At 36.0% G+C, this 19,296-nt stretch overlaps 2 protein-coding genes across 2 annotated transcripts; both read right to left on the bottom strand.

Moving 5' to 3' along the window:
- Window positions 1–3,398: 3,398 nt before the first annotated feature.
- LOC142626919 (uncharacterized) lies at window positions 3,399–4,681 on the bottom strand. The gene is made up of 2 exons (XM_075800644.1): window positions 4,358–4,681; window positions 3,399–3,860 (listed from the first exon to the last, which is right to left on the bottom strand). Exons 1-2 carry the CDS (start codon window positions 4,658–4,660, stop codon window positions 3,669–3,671), a joined length of 495 nt encoding a protein of 164 aa, XP_075656759.1. The 5' UTR covers window positions 4,661–4,681; the 3' UTR covers window positions 3,399–3,668.
- On the bottom strand, window positions 4,670–6,651 carry LOC142628706 (F-box protein At3g07870-like; the record flags this gene model as incomplete). Its single annotated transcript, XM_075802752.1, has 2 exons — window positions 6,538–6,651; window positions 4,670–5,595 (listed from the first exon to the last, which is right to left on the bottom strand). A coding segment is annotated over exon 2 (885 nt), but the record flags the coding sequence as incomplete, so codon positions are not given.
- Window positions 6,652–19,296: the final 12,645 nt, after the last annotated feature.

Raw genomic sequence — 19,296 nt, 5'->3', positions numbered from 1 at the left:
GCGTAGCTCCCTAATTGTCCTCCGGACATTTTCTCGCTTTGATCTCAGCAGAACCACAACTTTGTAGGAGATCCCCATAGATGGCGCCAATTGTGCGGGCCAAAAATATGTAGTATACGATTTTGGGCTCACAATCTATTTGTTTCGTGGGCTTTGAGTTTCCTACTATGGTGATCCTTCACTTTGAAACCCATGCAATCACTTAGGACTCTTTGAGGTCCTCTATTTCTGTAAGTCTCTATTCCTCTTCTTATGGTAGTCTCTCTCTTCTCTCTTTGTTTCTTTTTGAAATTGCCAACCCAATTTCCTCCTTCCATTCTTCTATTTATAGCCCTAGATAAGTGGAGGTGCCATGATTACTTTCCTTCCTAGTGTAGATGAGGGTCCAATTCTGTCATCTTTAGGTGGGTTTCTGGTAGGAAAGTGGTAGTGGCATTGGAACTGATTCTCACCATCATGAACCCGCCTGGTAGCGATATTATTGAAGGCACTACTGGGCGACTGGGTACAAGAGTTCTACGGGCAACGATATCCCCGACTAGTGGTATTTAAGTTAGCGAGGTCCTATTTCAGTTTTAGTGCATAGATTGGGCCCTGGGGTGTCCGGATCGAGCTGATGGACCAAGAATGGGGTAGGGCCAAATACGCGTTAGGAGGCTTGGGCCCAAGGCCCATGGGCCTGGGGCCCATCTATGTACTGGGGCCTGGGGCCTATTCCTGTACCGAGGCTTAGGCTCAAGGCCCATGGGGCCTGGGGTCCATCCCCATACAGTTGTGTTTGTATTGGCTAAACTATTCACACACTAAGTATTGATGGCATGTGGAATATCTTTGGTGGTTGTTAGTGTTTTGACATTTGATTAACTATTTCTACTAAAGTAATAATTTTTTGTTATTTTGTGTCTTTGTCTCGAGTTGCTTAAATTGCTAAGGACTAGCAATGAGCTGGTTGGGGATTGTGATAATAGCTTAATTTTGCATATTTATATCATTATTAGAAAAATATTATCATACTTATTTTGAGTTAATTCGTGCATTTTATAGTTGATTTTGGAATAATGCTAAATAATAAATTTTGTGCTTAATTGAATTTTAATGCGTGAATTTGTTTTTTGTAGGATAATGAAATTAAATAAGTGGATTTGTGCAAAAAAGAAAGCTAATGGACTTTAATTTTACAAGTGTCATGATGAAGTCAAAGAAGGTCAACCCAATTAAATTCAAGTCCAATTGGAGCAAGGAATCAAAGGAAATTTGCACCTAGTCCAAGTCCAATTCGGATTAGGATTCCAGCTTGCACACCAGTTAGTATTTGGAGTATAACTTTTGGCTCAGATGTTCAATTGAGATGATTCAAGTTGAGCTAGAAAGCTAACTTAAAGGGCTACAACTCTTTAGTTTACCAACAGTCTGAATTCTGAAGTTAAATGAGTCAAAAACGTCGGTTAAGTGAAACCTAAAAACCTGAGATTTTTTCCAAATGGGAATTCAACTTGTAATAGGATTCCTTGACTTATTTAAAGGCTCTTTAGGGCCAAATTTAGGGGAGAGCTGCTGTAGAACATAATTTAGGTTTTTTTAAAGTTTCTTTACAGTTTTTAGAGTTCTATTTGTGTTATGGCTTGCTAGAAACTTTGCTAAGGCAAGGGGTGAAACCCAACCGTTATTGATATGTTTTTAATAATTATTTATTGGTTTAATGCTTATATTTTTATGTTTTTGATTGTTTTACTCATCAATAAAATTGTTTAGTTCTGTATAATCCTTTGATTTATCGTAGACTCCGGGCATGTTAAATGCTTAGTATTCCCTGCAAACTAATTTACTAGTTTTGTTTTGCCTAAAATTAATCAATTGCATGAAACTACCTTAGAAAATTAAATTTTTGAGTTTTTATTGTTAAATCATCCGACTAAGATCATCCTTCGTATAAATTTTAGTTGAGTTATAAAATAAATATTGTTAAGACTACCAATAGATGTGTTGTGTGTGGATCCCTAAACCTTAGCGCCTTAATATATTGTTATTTTCTTTCAATTTAAATTACATTTACTAAACTATCAAAAATCTCTTCAGTTAAACATTATTATTTTAGTTTTATTCTCTTGTGGTTTGCTAAGCAAATTCCCTTTTCCCTGTGGATTTGACCTTGGACTTTTCGAGTTATTACTTCGCAACAATCCTGCACTTGGGAGCATTATTTAAGTCGCAACATCCGTTCTCCTTTGCATGTCGAAGCTATTAACCGATCAGTGAGGGGGAAAAAATCTAATCAAAGAACTGTGTTATAAAGGGGAAGAGAAACATTGAGAGAGTGAGAGAGAGTGAGAGAGAGAGAGAGATCTATGGAAGAGGAGAGACCAGAGTTAGTGATAGTGAGGGTGTGAGGAGTAGAAAAAGCAAAGGGAAGAGAGAAAAAGTGAGAGAGAGATTGTTTTCAAAAAAAAAATTTTGGAAAAGAAACTGTAGAAAATAAGCCTTATTTTTATTAGGGTTTTCAGTTGACTAAAGATAGTTTTCCGTTGACCATTTTTTTTTTTTTTTTTTTTTTTTTGCTACCAAACACTAGAAAATGTAGAAAATTATCTTTACCGAATGTTTTTTAGTGAAACAAACAGAGCAGAATGTATGAAATAGAAAAAATTTTGGTACTCCATATTTTTATTTCTCTTTTCTTCATCTTCTTCTTCTTTTCATCCTTATATCTTGTTTGGACATTGCAACTATGGTTAACACTGACACAAATAGAACCATTGTGGGCATCATTGGTTAGTACCTTAAAACTTCACCATATATATTACAAAAATTTAGTGTTCATGTTTTCAATAACTTTTTTTCTATTTTTTTTTTATTTCAATTTTATCGGGGAACTTTTCATCTTGTGTCATTTAATTTCATCCAAGTATTCTGAGGTTTTGTTCTTATACCATTTCCATTTTTCTTATTTTTTTAATGGTCAGGGCAATTAGACATTTATGATCACACAGACAATGAATGGGGAATTATCCCTCAAAATCTGTCACTAAGTAGATAAATAGTAAAGCACTAGAAGTTAAATTGTGGCAGATTGTTGGGAGCAAGGAAAGAGTTCATGATCACATTCTAATTGCACTCTTTCTAGCATAACCGTTAGTATTTTGGAAGGGTAGGGTAATTAGAACTAAGAGTTTGAAGTACATGCCATTCTTTATCTCACTCGCCTACTTCTGCAATGGAATGATTTGGATGATCTATGCGCTCCTCAAATTTGACGTCTTCATCTTGGTAACTCCATAGACTAAGTATGCTTTTATGATTACTTATTTAGTAAAAAAGAAAGGGTTAATACAGCAGTGCCTAAAAATAAAAATAAAACTTTAATTATTGTACCTAGCCAAAAAAGTAAAACAAATTGCGGAATAAGTGGAAGCAAATAAGCAATAAGTATAGTAGTGTTTTCTAGATTCAATTGAACGAAGAAGTAGTCTCTTAATTGGTGTTGCCAATGGATCTATAATCTATTCTTGATGTTGCCATATACACTGGATCAGCACCAATGAGAAATGGTAACTGGGCACAATGCGAATGATTGAGTGAAACTTTGCCAATTAGAGAAACCCAGAAGTTCTCAAGCAGTGCATTTCTACATTTCACTGGTTGGCTGTACTTCCGGTTTGCATATTTTCTTGTCATCTTTGTTTTAAACGGCAAATGTACTTTTTTATGAACCAAGGATTAGGCTTCAGTTTAATTCCCGGCGTAGTACCCATAAAAAAAAGCAGCAAAGCCAGCTTACACAACGCTGAATCAAGTTTATCAGTCACTGAAATCAACAAGGAATATAGTCTACTCACTTCAAGAGATTGAATGGTCTTGATGAGCTGCGGGTGAAAAAACAACCATGTCAATTTTAATGAAAATGGCTGAAATTACATCCAACTTTGTTATATTGCTTACCATAAAAAAGACGTGTAATTTCGCAAAATAGTCAATGTGTAAGTTGAATAAAAAGTTAGAGCAGTATTCATTTTCAACACGAAATTCATATTTTATCATTCTAAAGAACTAAATGTTTATAGCGGTATGCTGATTAGTGAGCAAAGCATAACCGTTAGTATTATGACATTATTATCAAACATGAATTTTATGAGATCAACAGAATGCTTGCACGCAGCAAGAATTTTATTATCAAACATCACATGTCAACGTTTACATGCTGTTGCTACTTACCATATAACGAAAATTATGTCATGTGATGTGCACTATACAGCCTAAGAAGATATTTTTCTTTTAAATTTTAAACCTGTGATTACTAACTGAAGAGGATGAACAATTAAAAGGAAAAAAATTAAGACAATTTTGATTTGGTACAAATTACCTGTGAACTTTCCCCAATCACAGCTTCCTTGAGTGAAACAAGGCTTGGTACATAAGGAATCACAAAGTGGAATGGAGCAATACCACAAACCTGAATTTTCCGCTCATGTCTTTTGGCATTATAGGCAGACAACTCAGAATTATGCAAAATGTACAATTCAACACCTTCCATTGCTTCCATTTTTGTGTATGGACCATAGTTCAAAATCTGTACAGGTCCACGATTCCATATTGAATTAGTCCATTCCGCATTAGAGATAACGAACTCTTTCCTCCAAGACTGTTCGACACCATAATCCTTCATAACCCAAATTTCAACAGAATAAGAAGTCAAAAATTTCTCACATAAATAGAGGAAACCTCCTGACACTCCCAAATGCATATGCCTGATCCTCGAAAGGTCTTGAACAGGGGGTCCGGGAAATGGTTTAAATTGCTCATTCTCAATGTCAAATTGACATATGAATGTGGTATTGTTATGAGGCTGAACCAACCAATGCAGAGCACCATTCAAGGAGTCACAAAAACTTTGGTATTCTGATTTAGGAAATGAATACGGGAAATCTCCAATATTTCTCCATTTCTCCGTACCAAGTGTGTATACCTCAATCTGACGCGATTGAGGCTCCTGTGTAGCAAAAGACCACCTATTATCACAAATTTCTTGAATCAGCTTGTATCGTTTACTGGTTTGGCTGAAACAAAACCCCAGTATTCTTCTTTTGAATCCATCATTCTTGGGTTGTGGAAGGGCCACGTACTCTCCTGTAATTACATTACACACATACCTAACGGGTTTCCTGCGACAAACTGCACTGATGCACAACAAGCCATTGCAGGAAGTTTCAAATTGCAGTACCCCACCTAGATGGTTAATCTCTCTAGGCAACTTTTTCAACGGAGCAAAAGAATCATGTGTGTCCCAAGCTTCAAGCTCAAGCACATACAATCTCTTATCTAAAATACTAAAATCAGATGTGTTGCTAAAAAGAAGGCTGACGGGTGCTCTTGCAAAGTGCAGCTTAGCGAAATAAGGGTCTGAGATTATATTGAACCAGGTCTTACAAACGCACTTATATTGAAGGATGCTCGTAATGGGAAGTCTGGATAAAATATCCATAAGTATTATACAAGGCAGTTCTGGTATTGAGTCTTCTGATATATTGGTCTTCTTCTTCTTCTTCCTCAGCAACCACATCTCAGTGTTCAATGTAGAGGGAAGGACTCGAAATGCAACTCCTAGCCAGATAATGAAGAAAATGGAAAAAACCATGAATATAGAGTCGAAGGACATGAGTTTGCAAAAGGTTTTGATATGCTAAATGATACTCTCACATGCAATACAGCACCGAGAGAAATTTATAAACTATGCTATAAGGTCTTGAAATTTGTGTACCCCTTCGTTCTTAGTTTGTTCCTATTATTCGTTATTCCTATGTTTGTTATATAATTAAGAGATCAGAAATAAGCTGGAAATTAGGAGTAATTAATAGACAAAGAGCAATTCACCCTTTGGTTGTTATGTATTATTGTATTAAACTGACACGACTATTTCACTTATATAGAGTCACAGTCACTTTTTTTATTTATATATTTTATCTTTTGAGAAACGATAGTCACATATCTAGTTAACAAGGGATTAGGCCTTTTTGGTTTTATACTTTTAGTGGTCGCTAACGATGTACGAAAGTAGCTACTAAATGAGTTTTAGGAAAGAAAAAAGTCATTATTTTTTTAGTTGCAGTAGTAAGTAAAAATGCATAAAAAAAAAATATTGATAACATAAAGTTTTATTAATTAGGTAGAATAAAATAATATTATTTTATTTATTAGTTTTTTGTGGGAAGAAATATGAGACAGAATGCTGCCTCTATAGTTTAATTTGCGGTGAATATAGATGTATATGAGATAGGTTGTAGTATATATATGCCAAAAGGGGTCTATTGAAAATGCATAACTCTTCAATTTTGATATATTAAAAAGTGTCTATTGAAATTTCCTTGGTATTGGATATACCAAACAAATATAAATAGCGTGACAGTGTGAACATCGAGGGGAAGGAAAAATAAATTGAGCCACCCAAATTACACAAACAAACTCTCACTCGGAAGGGGAAGAAGATAAAGAAAGAAAATCCTAAGTATTACAACAGAAAGGGAAAACGCAAGAAATCAGTTTTACCGGTAGTGGTTTTGCTGGCTGACCGGTGGTGGCAGGCCAATGAAGGCAGGACTCTGTTCTTTCTCTTCAAGCGTCACTGGGTTTCCTTCTCGTAGAGGAAAAACTAAAAAAAGCATAACATAAAAAGGGAAACATTATAGAGAAGGAAGATAGAGTGGTTAGAAACTGAAACGGTGTGGGTTTTTAAAAGTTAACGTGTAGGTGAGGATAAAAGTAATTTTTTTTGGCCTAATTGGTTTATTTATTTATTTTATAATTAAGTCATATTTGCTGATATGTCATGATTTTAAAGAAGTATTTGTTCTCTAATTTTTGTTTTTATTCGGTAACTACTGTCTAAGAGAGACACACCGAACACTAATCCTATTACGAATATTTAAATGTTTCGCATAAACCACCTAATGTAAAAGGTATAACTGTTCGGTTTTTAAATGTAAGCGTGTGACAGTAATTTATGTAGTCATGTGACGCAATAAGACGCGGTCAACAAAAAATCAAACTTTTTGGCTATTAGTTATTATTAGTCACAAACTCATACGATGCATGAGAAAACTTTGCATAGATGTATAATGTAATTATGATTGTCTTGAATTAAAACAAACATAATATTGGCTGTGAAAAATGAAAAATATTTTTAAGAAAAGTCTTATTAAGAATTATCAAGATAACAGATGCAATTAAACACTTATTTATACTACTATTTAATGGGTTTTTTCTTGTTTGGACCGGATTTTTTTGTTCCAAAATACCCCTACACCCCTAGGTTTAAGTAGAAACAAAACTAAAGGATAGTTTGGTAAAAATACATGTCTAACTTGCACTAAAATATTGCCTACAAAATAGAAAACTCTTCCCTTCTGAGTAATTCTTAGGTACTCCTGGAGCACGGAAAATGATGCTCCCTCCTCTCACATTTATAGTGAGGCTTACTCATTAAATTCATGGTGGGGTCCACAATGAATGTGAGAGGAGGGAGCACCATTTCACTATACTCCGGGACTACCTAAGAATTTTCTCTTCCATTAACTCACTTCTTCAAAGCAACTATATGTTTATTTATTTTTTTTCGAAATAGAAAAATAAGTTAAACACCCCACATTTATCCAAAAACAAATCTATATATATATATATATATATATATATATAAACTAAAGGACAATCCAGATTTTTATTTTTATTTTTTTGTTCTGAAATATCCTTACATTCCTATATTTAAGTAGAGACAAAACTAAAGGACAATCCGGTAAAAATACAACCCTAACTTCCACTAAAACATTGCTTAAAAACTAGGGTCACTTTTTTATTGATTTTCAAATTTATTTATCCACTTATAAATTAGGTTCTAAAAATAAAAATTATATATATAATTAAAAACATAGATTTTTTTTTTTTTTTTTGCTACTACCACTAAAAAAAAAAAGAAAGCCTCATCTCACACTCGAAGCGCGTGTGATGAGGCTAGTAGATGTTTATATGGCTACATATGTACTACATAGATGAAATAAAACTGAAAAAGAAATATTAGTGTAGTAGCTCATATGAAAACCAACATGATTAGTATTACTATTGCTAAACGCTCTAATTTTTTTCCCAATTACTCCTCTTTAATCCAAATTTTATTGAGTTGTTTAAAAGGTTTAGAAATAAAGCCTTCAAGATATGTAACAAAACATCACACTGCATTGATTGAACAAAAAACGATTTTAAGTATTTGTACATCCAAGACCCCATGGATGCTTCCACATATTCTGAATGCAAAGGTAGAAGTAGAATAACATGGCCAAAATGGGCTTTTGCCCTTTCTTTTTAAAAAATCCAGCAAAATGTCCCACATCTGAAACTAATTAGAAAATTGCCCCTATTTTGAAACTCGATTTTCTAAATATCGAGTTTCAAATGTAAAACTCGATTTTTAAAACATCGAGTTATAGCGAATGCGGACTTAAGAATTTTTTTTTTTTTGGTACTCGAGTTCTATGAACTCAAGTACCATGTAAAGTACTCGAGTTCATGGAACTTGAGTACCATTTTTTTTTTTTTTTTAATTTTTCAGTTTACTATAACTCAATTGTCCAAAAATCGAGTTTTAAATTGAAACTCGATTTTTAGAAAATCGAGTTTAAAAGCTGGGGCATTTCCCTAATTAGTTTCAAATATGGGGCATTTTGCTGAAAAGTTTTAGTGAAAGAGACAAATGCTTATTTTCTCCAGAATAACATCATTGAATAGTAATGAATTAGATAATGAAGTTGCAGTTAATATGATCTCACAAAGTACAGGACTTGAAGAAAGCAAATCTTCAATATAAGGTGTATCATTAGTCTATCATATATCCAAAGAATGAAAATTAGCCAATCTTAAGCTAAACTATGTTCTTTCAATCAAATGAATGATATAGTCATAATTATAAAGAGAGAGAGGTAAACCTGAATAATGTAGATCAATAATAGTGCAAAAATGATCTAATTAAAGGTTTCATACTAAATATTTATTTATTTTTGTTTAATAGACATAAGTAAAATGTAATTTAATTAAAATTTTTTTATTATTGATTTTTTAATTTTTTTAGAGATAATTATAACTTGCTGCTAACCTCGCAACTCAAACTTTTTTATTTTAAATGCTAAGAAAAGAATGAGGTAATCCAAAGTCAGCAGTAGCCTTTAAACTTATCACATCATTTTTATTCAACTATAAAAGATTTTACCAATTAAGTTAATTGAAATTTGCGATAAATAATTAAAATTATTTCAGTAATAGGAGGGGGTAAAAATAAGTTGGTTCCAAAAAAAAAAAGTGGAGTACAGAGCAAAAAATGATAATATAAATAGCAAGAAGTGTTTTGCTAGCAAACAAAGAAAACCACATCAAGTGTAAAAATTCACTTTTTGGAAACTGGAAAGAACGAATGAAATGTTATTTTCCTAAAAAATCTAATGAAATGGTAAAATTAACAAGTAAAATAGTAAATATATTGAAGTGGGTGATAGCTGGTGGCTGGAACACGTGAGCCACACACGTGATAGGAGTTGGAGCAATCCAGCAAATTGTAACGTGAAAAAAGAAACCTTAAGAGACTCGTTAGTAAAAAACTGTAAAAGGGACAAAGAAGTAAGGACGAAGAAGAAGGAGGAAAGAAAAACCAGACTAAATAGTGAGTGTAGATACCGAATACTAAGGAGTCAGAGAAAGAGACCAAGAAATGTGTCTCCTTTCATGGTCAACTCCAGCTCTCCAATGTAAGTTTGTTTTTCTTTTTTTAAATTACGAAGAGGCAAAACTGAAGCCCCTTTCTTTTGAGATAATTGTTCAAAATTTTTTTGTATACATCCTAGTTTTCTTGAGCCCATTTAATTTAATTTAATTTTTTAAATTATAGGGAGTGTTTGGGGGGCCAAAATTGTTTATGGTCTTTTGAAAGTTTTGCAGAACACTATCAGTAGAAATGGGTAGTGAGAGAAAAAAGGCAAAGGAAAAGAAAACAAAAATTGTCTCTTAATTGTATCCGTTGCCGTTGGTTTGGATTTTGTATGGTTATAATTTGACATTTTATTTTATGAGAGAATATATTCTAGATTAGAATGATCAAAAGGGTAAAAAGGCAACGGATTTGGCACTTGGTAAGAAGTCCTGGTTTTGAGATTGTTCAACAGCAGATAGAGGAACACTTATCTGGGAAAACTGATTCAAAAAGTGTCCACAGGAAATAAATGTTAGAGAGAGAGAGAGAGAGAGAGAGAGAGAGAGTATAGATAATGAAAGAGATTAGAAAGAACCATTTGTTTGATATTTTGTAACTACTACGACAGAACGTTGTATCTTTAAATAAGGCAACTGAAAGATCAACTGTATTAAGAATAGCATTGAAACGGTTCGCATAAACCACCAAACCGAAAAGGCACTTTTTTTTCAGTGTTTTAAAATGTAAAAGTGGCAACAAGTTGCCACTCGCCACCTCGTTTTGGTTTCCTGAAGAACAATCCTAGCTCATCGCAGACAACACAGAATCGTAGATCAGGCTTCTTCTTCTCTGTTTCTTCTTCACTCTTTTGTTCTTGTTTTTGAGCCTTCTGACTTTTCATCTCCTATTCTTTAGTTTCTCTGCTTTGTTTCTCTTTTATCTTTCTTTTTAGTTTTGTGAGCTTAGTCTGTAGTCACGTGACAAAGCATTGGAAAGCAGCAAAGAGAGTTTGAGAATTTTTTTTTCCCATTTAACCTTATTATTAGAAGAATTTTGTTAGTTGACAACCTGTGAAAGAAAGTGAAAAACTAGCATTTCGAGTTTTTAAAACTTGAGTTCAATAGCAAATAGAGTTTTAAAAACTCGAGTTTTAGAGTTCTGAGACAATTGACGTGAATAAAAATTCCACGTGGAATCCACGTGGAATTCAAGTCTCTAAAACTTAAGGTCCAGTGTACAACCCCACAAACGTACCTGACTTTAGAAAGAAGAAGCTCCAATCAAGAACCAACCCACCAATCTCCAGCAAATGTTCAACCCTTCAAAACCCAAAAAGCAACAAGACCCTTTTCAATACAAACCAAGACAACAAAAAGCAAGCAATGCCCACATAGGCATTAGACCAGCTGAGGCAGTTTTGGTAGAAAAATAAACAAAAAGACTCAATCTTGTTCATCTCTCTTCCATAGCTTTTTCTTTCAAATCATTCACATCTTTAAGAGTTGTGTGTAATTTGTTCAGATTGTTTGCTCGGTGATGGAGATTGTGAACTATACCGTAGATCAACGATCGGGATGTGCTTGATGGAGACTGGATTTGTGTGTGCCGTGGGTCTTCTTCTTTGCTATGGATCTTCTTCCTCTTGCTTTCTTTCTTCTGGGTTTCCTTCTTTCTTCTAGGTTCTTTCTTCTTTTTCTAGGTTTTCTTTTTATGGGGTCTGGGTTTTCTTTTTGTGGTGTTTGTACTTCTTTCTTTCTTCGGGCTCTTTCTTATTTTTCTGAGTTGTACATTTTTCTTTTGTGTTTGAAATCGAGTGAAAAAAACTCAAGATTTATTTTTTTTTAGACTCGACTATTAAAAACTCAAGATCTATGTGGCATAAATGTGTCCAAATTAGCAAGTAGAAAGCGAGTCTTTAAGTCTCAAGTTTTATATGGAACTTGAGTTTTTAAAACTCGAGATGCTAGTTTGCAATTATCTTTCAAACCAGTATTAACTTACTATATTCTATCCCTACACAATGTTAGTCTGCAAATATCCCCGAGAGTTTGAACTTTGAACTCTCAAACATTTTTTATTAGTTTGAACTTGGAAAGTCTGACCCCTCCCCCAAATGTAAATGTACTATTTTTCTTTCTTTTATAATTTTTTTTTTTAACTTGTGGCTTTGTTTTTTGTTTTTGTTTTTGTTTCTTTTCATTATCTACGTACATATATAACTGTTTTAAACTTTTAATATTCTAAAAAGTGATAGTTGTTATTAACTTATTATTATAATTATAATTTAGGTAGATATTTAGGCGTAATATTGATATACAAGTTGAAACATAGACTTATAATTTTAATATTTTCAATAAATTATATAAGAAATATATGTATATAAATAAAATAAAATGATATGTCGAAATACGTTAGTACCGAAATATTTCATTCCAATGAACAAATAGCAATGGGTTCCGAAACGGTATTCATAACATTGGTTTCTACATTATGGATTCATGACTTGGTATTCACTTTCTAATGATTTTGAGCCATAAAAGCTATTTACTATGATTGTAATGCTACAATAATTTTTAAGTTACTTTTACAAACTAATTTGACAATGAATATAATTACTCAAAAAAAAAATTGTGACAATGAATATATTTACTTGTTTAATTGAATATTAATTTATTTGTTTAATGATAAATAATACATAAGCAATGCAGTAAAATTTGTAAGTCATAACATTACTCTTTATACTAAATTATATTAAATGTTCAACTTCATAACCAATTGCTAAAGAATCAATGACCAACTAATGAAATGTGAAATGTCGCTGTGAAAAAGTAACTAATAAAATGACAAAAACATGTGTAGTTAAATAGGCTTACGTGTTGCCTAAAGGTGAGTTAAGTAGGGAATAGACTTTGACAAATAGACTCAGGTGGGGCTGTTGGGAGAAAGCAAGTAATAAGCAGTGATATGATAATATCTTACAAAGATTTTAAAAAGATTAATGGTTTGTGGGTTCTTGTTAGCTCAATTGGTAAAATTTTTGATGATTGTATAAGAGATTTGGGGTTCAATTCTCGCCTACACCAAAAACTGATTGATGTCTTAGTTTGATGATAAAGAGATCATCAGGAGTAGATAAGTATAGATTGGAACTCTCTAAAAAAAGAGCAGATAACTATAAGTTAGAACTCTCTAAAAAAAAAAAAAAGATTAATGGTTTACTAAAAAAAGTCAAGTGAAATACGATTTTTTTTTTTGGTTTTGTTTTTTAAAAGGGCAAATAAAAGAAGGTTAAGAAGAAAGAGAGATTGAGGCTTAGAAGTTCGGCCTAATCCACTCCATCAACCACTTTCAGATTGATCATTAGGAGCAGACAAGCATAGGTTGGAACTCTCTATAAAAAAGAGTAGATAACCATAAGTTGGAACTCTCTAAAAAAAAAAGAAAATATTAATGGTTTACTAAAAAAAAGTCAAGTGAAATACGATTTTTTTTGGTTTTGTTTTTTAAAAGGGCAAATAAAAGAAGGTTAAGAAGAAAGAGAGATTGAGGCTTAGAAGTTTGGCCTAATCCACTCCATCAACCACTTTTAGACTGCTGGACTTGGACACTACTGGTGAGCGATGAGTGTTTTTTTTTTTTTTGGTTTTGAAATTATTGAGATAAATTTGGAGTGGTTATTTTGAATGTGTTCTTCACTTCTTCTCCACTTTGGTGCCTTTTGTGGTTTGAAAAGGAAATTGGGGTAGCATTAGCAATTTGAGGGATGTGAAAGAGTCAGGGAAAAAATATACTAGCTGAGTGGATATCAGTATATTTTAAGTTCATATAAATATATATTGTAAAAAATAACCTTTATAATTCATGCATATCATGCACATGAACTATCTTCTTTGAAAGAACTTAAAAGAATTTTCTTCTAAAAAAAAAAATTCAAAGCATTTAATTATTTTGATTAATTTAACCACATAATTCTTTTCTTTATTTGTTATTGCGTGTGTATTATTAATTTTTTGTGCGTGTGTTTTGTTAGTGTTTATTTCAATTGCTGTTAAGCAAATAAACTTAAGCAGAAATAACATATATTGAACAGTCAATTTATTAGTTTACAAACTCACAATTTAAATTAGGGGTGTGCATGGACCGGATTGGGTCGGGTTGAGGGGATTTTTTGATCCAACCCATCATGGTGGGTTAAAAAAATTCAACCCAACCCATCACATAAGTCCAACCCAACCCAACCTAACCCACATGGGTCGAGTTAGGTCGGATTGAACCTATGGGTTGGACAATTTATTATTATTATTATTGATGCGGAACGAAGAAAAAGTTACTCCAAACCGTCCATGGTCATCCACACCATCAGCCGTCCAGAAGAAAGCACCAAGACGAGGCTAACTCCCATGGTCGTCCATGGACGAAAACACACTCACATCACTCGTCCTAGGAAAGCGCCCATCCTCGTCCTGAAGGGATTCATCCACAAGAGGACCCCTGGACGAGACTTTTACACTTAGGAATTACTAAGTACATTTCACCACTTCGCAACATACGCATAACTTCTGGTAACCGTTGTATGAGAAAATATAACTCCTAAACGGTTGTGGGAGTTATCCTTGAACCCAACCTCCTCAAATCCAGGGGAGGTCACAATTCCAATAACTGTTCCTAGGACACTATATAAACACTTATTCAGACCAGAAAAAGGTATGTTTTTTACTTCTCCCAAAAAGTTGGAACTCCAAAAATATAGAGAGAAAACTAACTTTGCCATCGGAGGGTTCTTGGCCGGTGACCTCGGTCACCTTTGATCGCTTTTCTTTGCTTTTCAGGCCATCGAGAGAGCAAGTGGTCCTTTCAAGTCCGAAGCATCCAGCCTACTGATTTTCTTTGCATCATCAGTTGGCGCCGTCTGTGGGAAAACTCTATTCACTGTTCTTTTCATTCGACTATCTGTTTTTGTTGTCAACGATTTGCCTTTCCCAGACAAAAGGCTGAATGGTTCAAACAAGATCAAGGGCTACCAGCCCAGGCCACCAAAATAGTAGGGATGTTTCTAGTAATCCCCTTCGCGATCGCAGGTCAGCGCCTGTCATGCAACTGCCTTCAATTCAACATATACAATCCATGACTGCCGCTATGGCAGAACTGACCCGTCAAAATTAGGAGTTGAATAGGGAGATCAACCTTAGGAGGCAGTGTCAAGATGGGCACACGGAGGGACGAGCCCAGAGTCAGGAAGGTGGAGGAGAAAATGTCGAGTCCGAAAATCAGACAAGGGGTACCGCTTCAAGAAGAGTGCCACACTTGGAAAGAGAGATGGACCAGATGAGAAAAGCCATGGATGAGATGAGGGAGAACATGAGGCGGGCAAACCCAGTGGATGATATGGTTCACCGAACGGACTCCCCTTTCACAGCTTCCATCAACAGTCATCCCCTACCTTCGAAATTCAAAATGCCTTCCTTGGATTCGTATGATGGAAATCGTGACTCGTGTGACCACATTGCTACTTTCAAGACGATCATGCACCTTCAAGGGGTCTTGGACGAGATTATGTGCAGAGCTTTCCCTACCACACTTAAGGAACCAGCGTGGGTGTGGTTTAGTAAAATACCCTCAAACTCAGTGGGATCGTTTGAAGAGTTGAGTAAGTTGTTTGTCAATAACTTCATTGGAGGACAACGCCACAAGCGTTCCTCTTCTAGTTTGCTGACTATAGAGTAAGGGGAAAATGAGAGTTTGCGGTCCTTCATCACTCGATTTAATAGGGAAGCCTTGACAGTAGACGAAATATATGACAAGTTATTGTTGGCCGCCTTCCATAATGGGGTCAATTCAGACTTGTTTATCCATAAGCTCTACGAGCAGGAACCACAGACTATGGCCGAACTCGTCCATTCGGCCTAGAATTTCATGAATGCTGAGGACACTATTATAGCCAAGAAGAGAAAGAGAGCAGAGCGCTCAGAAGCAGGCTACCAACGTTACTCAGATCAGGGACCTCGTCCAAAAAAGGCTCGGGTAGACGAGAGAAAAGATAAGAATGGTAAGAAGGCAAGTTCCTCACAGAGGAATCAGCAATACACGCCCCTGACTATGCCACTAGAGCAGGTTCTTATGCAGATCAAGGATGATCTATCCTTGAAGTGGCCGGATAAGATGAAAGGAGATCCTAACAAGTGCAACAAGAGCAAGTACTGCCGCTTTCATAGAGACCACGGGCATGACACGGACGAGTGCTTTGATTTGAAACAGCAGATAGAGAATCTCATTAGACAAGGAAAGCTAAGGAACTTCCTTGGACAAGACCAGAGAGATGAGAAACTGAAAGCTAAGGTGGAAGAGTCATCCCGACCCCTACTAGGAGAGATAAGAGTAATTATAGGAGGAAACTCAACAGCGCAATCATCCAAGTCCAGGAAGACATACCTGAAGGTGGTGTAGAACATCCAGCTGTCTGGATGACATTCTAAGACGAGGGATGTAAACGAGTAGGCCGTTACATTCACGGATGAGGAAGCAGGATGAATTCACCACCCACACGATAATGAGATAGTCATCACCTTACTCATTGCCGACTACATGACCAGGAGGGTGTTGATAGACAATGGTATTTCTGCGGATATTCTGTATTACCCCGCCTTGCAGCAAATGAGGCTAAGAAGAGATCAGCTTCAACTAGTGAATTTACCATTAGTAAGATTTGAAGGAATGAATGTACAACCAACAGGCACCATCACATTACCAGTGGTAGTTGGAACATATCCACAGCAGATAACCAAGGAGGTAAATTTCCTTGTTGTTGATTGTGCAATTTCATATAATGCAATTATTGGAAGACCAACTCTGAATACTTGGAAGGCGGTAACCTCTGCCTGCCACTTGTCCATCAAATTCCCGACCGAGCACGGAGTGGGCCAAGTACAAGAAGATCAATTGGCCGCTAGAGAGTGCTACATAGTCATGCTGGCAATGGACGAGCATATACAGGCAATGAGTATAAACAAGAAAAGAATCACCGTGGAACCCACTGAAGTGTTAAAGGATGTCCTTTTGGACGAGAACCAGCTTGAGAAGTTCACTAGAATTGGGGCGAGCATGAAAGAAGAGGCAAAGCATGGTTTGGTCCAGTTTTAGAAGAAAAATCTCGACGTCTTTGCATAGAGTCATAAAGACATGCCTAGCATTGATCCAAGTATTATTACTCACAGCCTGAACGTGTGTCCCTATTCAAAACCAGTGCGTCAGAAGAAAAAGGTTTTCACTCCTAAGCGAGACAATGCCATTAAGGAAGAAGTCCAGAAGTTGGTTGCCGCGGAGTTCATCCGAGAAGTTTGTTATCCAGATTGGTTGGCAAACGTGGTCATGGTAAAGAAAGCTAACAGCAAGTGGCAAATGTGCGTGGACTTTACCGACTTGAACAAAGCTTGCCCCAATGATATTTACCCATTGCCATGCATTAACTAGCTGGTGGACTCCACGGCAGGTCATAGGGTGCTGAGCTTCATGGACGCCTTCTCAGGTTACAACCAGATAAAGATGGATGAAGCGGATCAAGAGAAGACCTCATTCATTACAAGCCAAGGGTTGTATTGCTACAAAGTGAGGCCCTTTGGTTTGAAAAACGTAGGGGCGACCTACCAAAGACTGGTTAACCACATGTTTTATCCTCAAATCGAGTGAAATGTGGAGGTTTATGTAGATGACATGCTGGTGAAAATCCAGGACGAGGACAATCATCTGAACAACCTTCAAGAGACTTTTGATACACTGCGGCGGTATAGCATGAAATTAAATCCAAGCAAGTGTGCTTTCGGGGTTTCGTCAGGGAAGTTTTTAGGGTTCATGGTTTCGCACAGAGGAATTGAAGCAAATCCGGACAAAATCCAAGCGATACTGAATATGGAACCACCGAAAAATATCAAGGAAGTCCAATCTCTTACCGGACGAGTTGCCGCCCTTAACAGGTTTGTGTCGAAAGCTACTGACAAGTGTTTGCCATTCTTTAAAGTCCTCAGGAGGCATTTGAGTGGACAGACGAGTGTTAAAAGGCCTTCCAAGACTTGAAGACACATCTCATGACAACGCCGTTACTGAGTCCGTCTGTACCTGGAGAAGAGCTGTATTTGTACTTGGCGGTGTCCCCACACGCAGTAAGCTCGGTGTTGGTCAGAGAAGAGGGGAGAATCCAGAAACCGGTTTACTACACAAGCCGTGCAATGAGAGGAGTAGAAGGACGATAACCGATGATGGAAAAGCTAGCCTTTGCCTTAATTACGACTTCCAGGAAGCTGAGGCATTATTTCCAAGCTCATATTATTAACGTCCTAACAAATCACCCCATAAAGAAGGCAATGAACAAGTTGGAAGCTGCTGGACGATTAATATAGTGAGCTGTTGAACTTAGCGAGTTTGACATCAGATACCTTCCAAGGTGTGCGATAAAGGCGCAGACATTAGCAGATTTCATCGCAGAGTTCAAACCCAGCCAAGATGAGCTGGACAAAGATGAAGGAGTTGAAAGGTGGGTCATTAATGTAGACAGATCGTCCACATGATATGCAGGAGGGATTGGAGTCATACTAAAGTCCCTAGAGGGTGACAAAGAGTACGCGACCCGTCTACAGTATCAAACTGCCAACAATGAGGCTGAGTACGAAGCTCTACTCAAAGGATTGGAATTGGCTAAGTCCTTAGGGGCGGAATCAATAATAGTCAGAGGAGATTCTCAGCTAGTCATCAACCAAGTAAATGGAATGTGTGATACTAAGGAAGATCGGATGAAGAAATACCTCAGTAAAGTGAAATGACTCGCACGAAAGTTTTCAGCAGTAAGTTTTGTTCAACTCCCCAGGGAGGAAAATATGGAAGCAGATGCCTTGGCAAAAGTAGCTTCGGCAGGAGGAGTTACGGACGAGTATGACAACGTCCAATATATGGCAACCATAGACTTTCCGGACATACAGCAGATGAAGGAAAAATTCTGGTTTTGCATCTCATGCAAAACCCACAGCGGAAGTGATGAACAAGGATCTATTTCATTCATGATTGATAATGTGTACAATGTAAATTTTAGAATTTAAGAACAAGATAGCGTACCTTGGTGTGGAGAAATTCAAAAACAAAGATTAGTAGCACTTGGGAACACTTTTAATCTTCACTCCAATTCCACTTTACGCCCAAGATGTGTGGTCTCTCAATTAGTTCTTCAAAGGGAGAATGAAAGTGTGTCTCACACTCTTTCACACACACTGTTTCTTATTTTTTCTTTCTAACCTCATCAAATAAAAATTCTGTATGTTTCTCCCTTTATAACTAACTGATTATCTATTTGGGCTGACCTATTGGGCCTTTCCAATTGGGCTTTAGTGTGTGGCTTGGAGTGGGACCAAAAGGGACCAATAAGACACTAGCTCCAATGGGCCTTGGGCTTTTCCGTCAACTCTTGACAAGTCCAAAGTTACCATTAATTATATTTAATACCACTATATAAATATAATTGCACTCTAGGCCTTATTAATAAATTATATCCCAAGACTTTATTAAACACGTAACCCCTTCATGAAATATTCGTAGTA

Source organism: Castanea sativa, chromosome 3 (genome assembly GCF_040712315.1).
Source record: "Castanea sativa cultivar Marrone di Chiusa Pesio chromosome 3, ASM4071231v1".
Classification (NCBI taxonomy): Eukaryota; Viridiplantae; Streptophyta; class Magnoliopsida; order Fagales; family Fagaceae; genus Castanea; species Castanea sativa.
The sequence above is the reverse complement of the archived record's forward strand: the minus strand, read 5'-3'. Positions and strand labels throughout refer to the sequence as shown.